Source organism: Thamnophis elegans, chromosome 4, assembly GCF_009769535.1.
Source record: "Thamnophis elegans isolate rThaEle1 chromosome 4, rThaEle1.pri, whole genome shotgun sequence".
Classification (NCBI taxonomy): domain Eukaryota; kingdom Metazoa; phylum Chordata; class Lepidosauria; order Squamata; family Colubridae; genus Thamnophis; species Thamnophis elegans.
In genome coordinates this window covers 74714678-74725900 of record NC_045544.1, presented here as the reverse complement: position 1 = coordinate 74725900, position 11223 = coordinate 74714678, and the positions used below count along the sequence as shown (strand labels likewise).

Sequence of the window (11223 nt, the reverse complement as noted above, 5' to 3'; positions counted from 1 at the left end):
AAAGCTTATACTGAAAATGACAAAATAACAATCAAATGGTTTTTATTTTGGATATTAGCTCCAAATCTGTATACTTTTCTGAGTTAAACATGAAAAATTAAATGACACAGAAGGTATGATATATACACCAGTTTTTTCAGAATGCTGAGAAAGTGGGATTTAAAAATAAAATGAAATAGCTCACAAAGATATTAACTTTTACTAAAGCAGAAATATACAAAGTTTTGTGATCAAGTGTTCAAGGACAAAAACTATTACCATTACCTTCCATGGATAGACTTGTCAATACTTCCCATGGATGTCCTTGTATCTGAGCTCCATTTCTGTCATTTCATTATGAATGGCTGAAAATGATTTGTGGTCAAGTGGGCATACATCTGGTCACTATGAATCGATTGAGGTTTGAGATTTCTCCTGAGCAGATTAAGTTTAGCGCGTGCCACAGACATATATTATATCTGGTATCCAAAACGTAATACAAAGTAAGACATTGTAGATGGCTGTGGTTTTATATGTGTAGATCTGATGTCATGTTTTACAATTGTATCACTTAGTGATGGCAATTCTGGTCTCAATTGCTATCCTAAACCAAGGATTACTTGCAATTTCCCAGAATAGCTTTGGAGTCTGTGAACATCTTACCCTACAGATAATCATCTGTTTGAATCCCAATGGTACTTTGTGAAACTGTCCACATGTCTAAAACAGAGACATGACAGGTATCAAGCTCTCTCCAGAGACAAAGGGTATTTGATAAGAATTATTTATTGTATTTAGCCATATCAAAAAGTTTGAATGTGAGATGGTACAGGGTATCCTTATTTTTATTTCAACTCTTCTATCTTAGGCTTTCTTTTCTTACTTACCTTCTGCTTGTTTATTGAAGATGTTCTCTGAACTCAGCTCTCTTGTCTCGATCAATATTTCTCAACTTTGTCAATTTTAAGATGTGTGGAGTTCCACCTGCAGAATTCCACAGCCAGAATGCTGTGTTCTTAGACTTTTATTATCAGAGCTTGTGACTATTTTGATTTTTTGCTATCAGTGTAGGGTCATCAGAGTAGCATCATCAACACACCAGAAGCTCAGTTTTAAAAGGATGCTTATCTTCTTCCAACCCAGTTTCCTTTAATATATATGGCATGAATAAATAAGAGGAGAGTAAACAGCTTTGTCTTACTACTTAGCCAATCTGGAGCCAGTGTGTTACTCCATGTTCTGTCCTTGTTGTGGTTTCTTGACCTGTATATACATTTTGCAAGTAAATTTGGCATTATCCCATCTCCATACATTCTGCAATATGCACATCTTTCAACCTGGTACATTCACTAGATAGTAATAAAATTCCTTTCTTCAAATTTGTTGCCACAACATTGATTTTGAAAACTATGTATTTTATGCAACATTAATGATATGTTTCAGTATATTTTCTTTAATTTTTTTAATAATGGTTTTTAGAAAAGGCTAACTTCACAATACCACATAATCTTTACATGTTGATAATCTTCCTGCCAAGATGAATTTAAATCTTCCACAAAGCTTCATCATCTTAATAAAATATTATTAGGCTTCCAAGCTGAAAAAAATATTCTACTTAAAAGGAAATTGTAAAACAAAAAAAATAAAAATAAAGCCCCAAATGTATTTCATCTAAGTAAAAGTATTGATCTTGTAAACATGATAACACACAAAGTTCAGTTCCCCACTTTACATATGTCAACTGCAACACAAGGAAAGTTTGCCTGAACAACAAAGGGATTCTTCTTACACAATCAAACTTATCCAGTCCTATAATTTCCCACTCTACAATTCAAAATTCTTATAAAAATTCTTATTTTTCCATTACCCTTTCTCTCCTTTTGAAGCTGGAACTCAACTATGGTTTATTTCTTCTCAATATTGTACTTTTTTTCCTCTGAATTTTTCATGACTGCCCTGTCTCCTTTCCAATCTTTTAAGTTATTGTAACAATATAGCATTAAAATATAAATGTATTAACTAACAGTAAATTTACATCCATAATAAATACAATAAGTGTTCTCCCTTTTTGAATTAGAAAATCCTAGGGTTGGAAAAATACTGTTACATTTTATTTATTTATTAAATTTATTTGCCATACACCTTGTAACAAAACAACTCTGGAAAGCAAATAAATTTAATAACTAAATAAATAAAAGAAGTGTAACAGTATTTTTCAAACTCTTAAGACATTTATATATTGTCTTTTTTTCTAGGAACTTGAAATAGTATATTGTTCTCTCTTTTAGGGCATTGATTTACCCTAAGTCAGGCTGAGATATTATCACCAAGTCAAAGCTATACTGTGAACTTCAAAGCAAAGTAGGGATTTGTATGTAGGTCATCCAAATCCTTGGTTGTCATTCTAATCATTAAAGCTTGGTTTTCCCTGAAAATTGCAAAGTTTGTTTGCAGGTAACTCACTTCTAGAACTAATCAAGTTTCATATTATATTCATATTATATAATCTTAATATTTAATATTAGACTAATATTATTTCAGCATCTTCTGAATAAATAGAATGGTGCCAATCATTTGGCTGTGAGAGCACATTTGCTGTTCTCAAGCATGTTGGCCATCTTCAAAGAATTGTTGCCTTGATAGATAAAGCTAAGCAACATTTCCATACTAGAATGCAAAAATCCTGTATCACTCTTGCGTTCTCTTTTTCTGAAATAGATGGATTCCAAAACAAAACAATGGAATACAGCCCCCTTTCATTTTTATGTATCCAAATTGCTTCCAGAATGCACGTGGGACCTGGCAATATTTTTTGGAAAGACAGTTGATGCTTGAAGCAGGTGCTCTACTACAGCACACTAGCTTCACTCTTTTTTAATTGAAAGAATTTGAAGATAAAAAGAACAGTTTTATCGGTTCCTTCAGCACCACAGACCTTCCCTTCAAAATAAATAAGAAATCCTGCAACAAAGAAGATTGATTCCTAAAACCAGCGACTCTGAAGTGTCACCGACTTAGTCCAAAGAATGTTGTTTTAACAGGGATTAAATACGAGGGATTCAAACTTTGCCTTAGGTTCAGCAGTTTGTCTCTAAAACGGTACTGCAGTTATTTCCACGCAAGCCCTCAGACAACGCGCAGGACTTGGAAAAGAGCCGGGCCTTTCCCACAGGGAAACGGCGACAGCCAGCATCTCAGGAAGAGGGGAAGAGACGGAGCTTTGGCTGGACCCGCTTGCCATCCTTCCAGCCGCCGAAAGGAGAAGCTGCGAGGGCATCCCTTCCATCGGGCGACGCCTTCCTCTCCCCAGCTGTTAATCACCGCCCCCCGGGCACAGACGCCCCGGCAGCTGTGTTGTTGTTGTGGCGGCGGCGATGCCTCCAGAACCCCATTGCCGGGCACCCTCTACCGGCGCGGCAGCAGTCACGGCCGCATCCCGGCTGGGCTGAGGGTGGGGGAGGAGGAGGAGTGGGAGGGGACAGGCCGCCGCCAAGCGGCAGAGACCTCACAGACACGTCAAGCTCGCAGCGCCGTCAGCCGTCACACGGGACCGGGGCAAAGCCGGAGGGTGTGTGTGTGGAGGGAGGGTGGAAGGGGGGACACTGTCTTTCTGCTGTGTCGCCAAGCAACTGGAAGCGGCTTTTTGTAGCGGGCGAGAGAGGCGGCCCGGCTCCTCCATCTTCTCGCTGGGCAGGGCTGGGCTGGGCTGGGCTGGGCTGGGCTGGGCGTCGGCGCGGGGTGGGGGGGGGGGTGGGCGTCGGCGGCAGCCAAGCACAAGGATGCTTGCAAAGTGAACACCTCCCGTTCGAGAAAAGGGTGGCGCGGCAACCCAGATGCAAAGCCCAGGAGGCGACCTGGACGGCGGTGCCCCCTCCGCGGCCGCCGCCGCCTCCTCCTCCCCCTCCTCTTCCACCCCCTCGCCAATGGCGCCGGGAGGAGTCGGAGAGGGCAATGGCCGTGGCCGGGCCCCGGATGGCGTCCCCAGCATGAACCCACGGCGGCCTCAGGAACTGCTGGAGGAGGTGGAGAAACTGCGGGAGGAGAACGACACCCTCAAGGTGAACGGGGGTGGCAGGTGGTGGTGAGGGGGGGGGGGGAGAAAGGTGTGGCACAGGCTGACTTGAGGATGGGGGATCTTTTATTCTCCAAACAAGAACCCATATTGCATTACAGGCGAGCAATTGAGCAAATAGGGCCTTTCGTCCATCTGTTTTCCTAGCTGCGTTTGGTGGTGGTGGGGGAGTATTAATGTTGCTTGCCCTACTTCACATCACGTATTGCCCAGGAATATCATCGGTCAAAACTCTCTTTCTGTTTTCTAGAGGTGAGGCTTCTACCCTTCCCTTTCCCCCAATTTGTTAATAGATGTTGAAGTGTGGCCTGGACCATTTCAGATATGATAAATAAGATGTTTTAAAGCTATGGGTTTTTTCCCTGGGCCTTATCCATTTGCATGGAATCATTGTGGTCCTTTATATGGCAGGCCACAATGGATAGGCCCAGATGGCATTCCAGACCAACTTAAACAAAGCATTTTAAGATTTACAGGAGTGTGATAGCCCAACCTGTGATTTTCTGTAGGTAATTTTTACGGTGGAAAAAGACACATTGTTTGTGCAGCTGTGCTTCTCTGGTCCATGAGTCTCAATTACTGCGTACATTTTGTAAAATGATTAATGATTGATATGTTGAGAAACGATCTTGTTCTAGCATGTTAAAAAGAATACTGAATAAAATATTATTTTATTTTATTTTTCAGAACATAATACTTTTTTACACCACAGTTTATTTCTACTGCAGAGAAAATAATAGGTTTAAAAGATCTGTTTAAAAATCAAACTATACTGTACGATTATTGATAACATTGCTTACCATCATTCATTTTTAAGTTCTGATATTGTGTTGTGGATTTGAAATATCTATAGTATCCTCATATAGATAAACTGACACATACTTTGGACTTCAGATGCCAAGATTGGATAATTAATACCTACTATGATTTTATTGTAGATTAATGATACGGGTGTCAAAGCATGGTAATACTCATTCAGTATGCACAAGGGATTAACTGATATATTAGTGTAATCTTAAATCTCAATTTCCTTGAAAAAATGCATATAATGCCTATAAATTATCTTAAATCTCATTTTTCTTTTTTAAAAAAACTATACGAAGTACCATTGTATAATGTGTTTCTACCTCTTCTCATTGGATGCCAGAATGAGATAGATGAGATGAGAACTGAGATGGATGAGATGAGGGACAGCTTTTTTGAAGAGGATGCATGCCAGCTACAGGAAATGCGTCATGAATTGGAGAGGGCTAACAAAAATTGTAGGATTCTACAGTATCGTCTTCGGAAGGCAGAGCGCAAAAGGCTTCGTTATGCACAAACTGGAGAGATTGATGGAGAACTTCTTCGTAGTTTGGAGCAGGATCTGAAGGTACTTCTGGGTTCGAAGTTGGCAAAGTGATAGAACATTAATGAGATCTTTCCTAAAAAAAACTAAATGCAAAATGTCTGTTTTTAGATTATTCTTGTTTGTATATTTATCCTTTTCCAGTAATTGGAGAGTGAGTCCCCAGGTATTCTGAGCTCCATTGCTTTTACAGTTGTTCTCAAGATCCTTTGTATGATATGAGCCACAATCCTTATTTAAAGGAGTGACTTTATATGGAAATGAAACCTTTTTGAACTTTTTGGGACACACATATATTCCTTCTAATCTAAATATATGAAAAAGTAGATAATATACTACAAATGCTTTAACACAATAGGAAAATATAAATGTGGTTAATTGATTAAAATATCAAGGACATAGATCTATTACTTGATACAAGTAAAACAGATTTTCCCGTTTCCTTACCAGATTTGCATCTAAACTTTATCTTTAGAATATTTATAAAAATGAGGTATATAGTTATAATTTTATGATCTTTTTGTAGTAAGGCTGTCAGACAATTAAATTATTTTTATTTTTATTGCTAGCATTTTATTGACAGCTTTTTGAAAAGCAAATGAATCACAGTTGCATCTTTCTGGCAAATAAAAGCTTCATGATTGCTTCCAACACTTCTTTTTTTGTATTTGATATAGAAGAACTAGATCAAAAAAGCATTCTCATGCATACCTGTGTAGAAATCAGTGCTCTTGTAAGTGATGCTTATATCTGACCAGATGGGAATTTAAGCCTCATAGTTTTTAAAGTTTAAATTTGCTCACGGGATGCTAATAGATAAATAACTAATACAGAATAACTAACACAAAGTCACCCTGAGAGTAAGATAGGCAGTATCTTACAAATAAATTTGACAAATAGCATACAGTAATGTGATGATTCCAATTGAAGAGAATTATCTATAGTTATCTATATCTATAGTTCAGGATTGAAATGTGGTATTCCCGGTGCTCTTTGAGCTTGGTTGTTTTATTGAAGAAGTTTTATTACCCATCCAGGTAACATCAATACCTTGCATAAATCAGTTCTAGAGAATACAACATTTATCTTTATGGTAGAGTGAGAAGGCCTAGATAAATAAAACAGTTTACCTAGATACTTTCACTTTACAACATGGCATATTTCTTTGTTTGTACTTGAATATAGTTGAATCTGAGCTATGTTGTATTATTTTGAAAAAAATATTAGAATAAAATTATGTATATTTTTTTTAAATGAATTGGTATAGTAATTGGTATAGACCTAAATCAGGAAACAGCCTGTTAAATTTTGAAGAGAGTATCAAGTTGTACAGTTACAAATAGCAATAGCACTTAGACATATACCGCTTCACAGCCCTCTCTAAGCAGTTTACAGTCAGCATATTGCCCCCAACAATCTGGGTCCTCATTTTACCGACTTCGGAAGGATGGAAGGCTGAGTCAACCTTGAGCCTGGTGAGATTCGAAAGCTGACAGTCAGCAGAAATAGCCTGCAATACTGCATTCTAATCACTGCGACACCACAGTTCTAATTGTCTTTTAATTAAATTGTTTAAGATATAGATCAATGTGTATGGTGGGGAAAGCACTAAATCTGAAAAATATACATTGACATATAATTTAGTAAAAAATTCACAACTCATTTTCACATATTTCATAAGTATTCCATCTTATAGTGGCATGCCAGAAACAAAGCATTTAAAAAAATAAATACATATGAGAGCTTCTTAAATCTTATCAATAAAATGATTCTCATCTGTTAAAGTAGTACTTATCCAGATGCCTGGTCAATTTGTTACTGAGAATATTTTACTGATAAGAATTTCAAATTTAAATTTTGGTTAGATTATATTCACTGATAATAATGAACAGAGGGTTGGTCCTTGATTTGGGAATTCCAAGTGCAGTATCATCTCAGTTATATAATCATTCAGAGTCTAATTTTGTGGAAATTATTAAACAAATTCCTGCATGTTCAAACTGAACCTGTCATATTTCCATTTTTTTAATCACTGGGAAAATAATATATTGATATAGCAGAATTGAATTGAAATATAACTGAAATACAATACTTACCTCTATAATACAATATCTATGCCATTTCATTTTTTTTTTGCTAAATATGCTTCTATAATTGTATGACTATAATTAGATTTATTGTAAGTTTCTAATCATGTTCCACTTAGGTTGCAAAAGATGTTTCTGTGAGACTTCATCATGAGCTGGAAAATGTGGAAGAAAAACGCACCACCACAGAAGATGAAAATGAAAAGTTACGACAGCAATTAATAGAAGTAGAAATTACAAAGCAAGCTCTGCAAAACGAACTTGACAAGATGAAAGAGGTTGGTTCTCTCTATTATCAATTTGTATTCTCTGAATTTCATAAGCACTCTTTTAATGATTAATGAAAATGCATAGCCAAGGTTCATAACAAGACTAACCAAACCTGTATAGAAATGGATGAAATTTGAAGAAGTAGATATTTTCCTAAACAACAAGGATGAGACATTTCAGCCTTTGTATATTTGTTAAAAAATTCATTGTATCTGTTTTTGAAATGAGAATCTTGAGAAATGGCTTTTGGTTTCCAGAAAAATTAAAGGCAAAAAAAATGCTGCTCAAAAATATAAAATTGTAGTCTTTAACCCAGGATGGTCTTTTAAGTACAACTAAAGAATTGCATGAATGTCATAGGATTAGTAATACTGAACAATTTATTGGGACTATTGCTATTGAAAAACCCTGCCTGCTGCATAATAGTCTACCTCTCTGAAGTCCTTGATTCCATTTTCCAAGGGAACTTCAATCTGCATTCTTGAGAGTAGACTTGGAGGTGGCCTGGGAGTTCATGACTATTGTGACAGCTATGGACCTATCCCAGGTCATCTAGGGCCGAATACTAGACAGTGGACATACACCTCATCTGGTTTTCTTCTTTGTGTAGTGGCAATATGCTCTGGAAATTTGGGGAACTCTTATGTAGCTCCCCTGTCCTGATTAGGTCATGCCCTGATGATCATTCCAGAGGGGTGACACCAAATTCAATGGTCCACCCCAGGAGGATGGAGTGATGGACCTTGGAGTTAGAACTGGGAGTTATTCCTGAGGGCCTGCTGCAAGGTCCTCTTGAAGCTTCGATTGTCATCTGGAATAGGAAAGTTCAAGAGGTCTTGTATTAGATTGTGCCCATGTGGCCTCCCTCCATTTGTAGATCTGATCACTCTCTGTAGATTTATGGAAGAGCTGAGGAAGAGAAGTGGATCAAGAGATTCCAAGAATACTATTGGTAGGGAAAAAAGAATTAACTTGAAGAATTAACAGGGCTGAGAGCTTCTATTCAGGCATACCTTGTTTCAGTAAGGATGGCAAAGCATCAATACTTCCCCACCCTTATTGCATCCACATATGGCTGATCACAGGTGGCCCCATTTAGGGTGCCCAGCCCTCTTGAATGGAAGGAACTTTGAGATACACTTTTAGGGCCATCCAGAGGAGAGCAGACAAAATTGCTGAAATTTATTCGTAGTTGCATGCCCATCTTAGTACAGGTCCTATGGAGTTGCTTGGGAGAGTCTTGCCATGTTATCTGGGTAGAGTTCAAACTTATTTGGTCCAAGAAAGCAGGCAGAGTCCTTATGATTGTGAGCATCTATGCTCTTCTTGGTTGGTAAAAGTTTCCAAGAGGGTATTGTGGTTGGGTTTCAGTTATGACAAGTTCTTCTTTAAAAGAGGGGATGAGGCCACTGCCGCTCAAGGAAGCATTGGCCTGCCCTTTTTTTCAAGGAGCCAATCCTAAAATGAACTATTCTGGATAATTTTTATCCAGTATTCAATCTTCATTTTTAGGAAAGATTGTCGAACAAGATGGTTGTGCAATACCAGTCAGGTTTCTGCATGGCTAGGGGACTGAGGCAACTTTGATAGTACTTTTTGATAACCTTGGCGAGAGCAGAATACAATAATGCATCCATCTTTCCTTTTTTTGACCGCTTGGCACCCTTCAATACCAGTGACCATGGTTTCTTTCTGGACCAGCTATGGGGGAATAGGTAGCACTGTATTAAGATGGTTCTCTTCTTTCTTCAGTGGCCAGTTTCAGTTAGCAATAGCAATAGCAGTTAGACTTATATACCGCTTCATAGGGCTTTCAGCCCTCTCTAAGCGGTTTACAGAGTCAGCATATTGCCCCCAACAATCCGGGTCCTCATTTTACCCACCTCGGAAGGATGGAGGGGTGAGTCAACCCTGAGCCGGTGAGATTTGAACAGCCGAACTGCAAAACTGCAGTCAGCTGAAGTAGCCTGCAGTGCTGCATTTAACCACTGCACCACCTTGGCTCCTGTTCCACTTAGTTGATCAGTTGATGTTGATTGGATACTTAAATATTTAGGGCCCACCCTCAGCCCCTAAATTGTAGGGTATTGGAGAATGGGCACTCTCTCTGCTCCAATTTAATGTTAACATGAAGCCATTGGATGAAGTCATTATAGCCATTGGGTGAGGTATGATCAGAATGCTGATGTTACCTACCGTATATACTCGAGTATAGGCCGACCCGAATATAAGCCAAGGCACCTAATTTTACCACAAAAAACTGGAAAAGTTATTGACTCGAGTATAAGCCTAGGGTGGGAAATGCAGCAGCTACCGATAAATTTCAAAAATAAAAATAGATACCAATAATGCCATTGCCCATTGAATAACATATACAGCCTGCCTGTGCCCATTAAATATACAGTAGCCATTGTAAAAATTTGCTCTGCATAACAAATTATTATCACACAATACCGGTGTATTCAATGAAATACTTCACTCACCTCATGATGCTGATGTCCCGCTGTGATGATGATGTCCCGCCTCCTATGACACACGGCACAGTGATTCCTATCATTGGATCACTGTACCAGAGGAGGTGGGACATCGCTATGTGGCTGCTTGCCATAACAAGGAGGAGATGGGACATCGTTGCAGAGCGGCAGGAGGGGGAGGAAGGGGAATCGTAAGATAGCCCTGCATTACATTAGAACGTGAGGAGGGGGGATGGTGCGGTGCACGCTGCGCGGCAAACTGACACAGAGGGAGGGGAAACTCACGGGCGCTGGGCCATTCACGAGCGTCACCCAGCGGCATGGCCCCGCCCCTTTTTCTCCTCCATTTCAGGCAAATTTTTCACTGACTCGAGTATAAGCCGAGGCGGCTTTTTTCAGCTCAAAAAGTGGGCTGAAAAACTAGGCTTATACTTGAGTATATACAGTAACTATGTATCTCCATCCCTGATGACGTAAGTGATGCTGCCAACATCCTGTCTTGATGTCCACAGATTGTAGGGATTTGGATAGGGAGTGACAGAGTTTAGCTCATCCCTGCCAAGACTTAATGGCTTTGGGTTTTGTAGCCACCTGTATGTAGGAATTTACCATTTTTCATTCTGGATGAGGTTGCATTTCCACATTCAGATCTGGTGTCCATTCTGGGCATGCTTCTGGACTTGTGACTCCTGCCTGAAGAGTAGGTGGCAGTCATGGCTAAGAGGTCCTTTGTACACGTTCAAGCTGTATGCCAGTTGCATCCATTCCTGGATCAGGAAGCTTTTGCATATGTAACTAGAAGAATGGGGGTAGTTTAATTTTACTTTTCTTTAGAATAGTTGTTTGTTTTAAACTCCTAGTAGAAAACATTATCCCTTTTAAGCCAGCTGAAAATCATAAAAATGATATGTAATCTTCCATGTTTTAGTAAGCATTTGGTATGAAAGTAAATAAGGCACGAAAGAAAGAGAAGTGGAAGGAAAGTTATTTTCA

General features: G+C 39.0%; 1 protein-coding gene across 3 annotated transcripts in view; it reads left to right on the top strand.

Moving 5' to 3' along the window:
* The first annotated feature begins 3745 nt into the window (after positions 1–3745).
* LOC116508376 (protein SOGA3-like) overlaps positions 3746–11223 on the top strand; it is a 31212-nt gene continuing 23734 nt past the window's right edge. For all 3 annotated transcript variants that reach the window (XR_004255322.1, XM_032216965.1, XM_032216964.1), the window contains exons 1-3: positions 3746–4037; positions 5199–5423; positions 7606–7764. Coding sequence is in view for 2 of the 3 variants with exons in the window: in XM_032216965.1 (XP_032072856.1) it covers positions 3813–4037; positions 5199–5423; positions 7606–7764 (609 nt within the window). In the remaining variant the exon portion in view is untranslated. The remainder of the gene's footprint in view (positions 4038–5198; positions 5424–7605; positions 7765–11223) is intronic.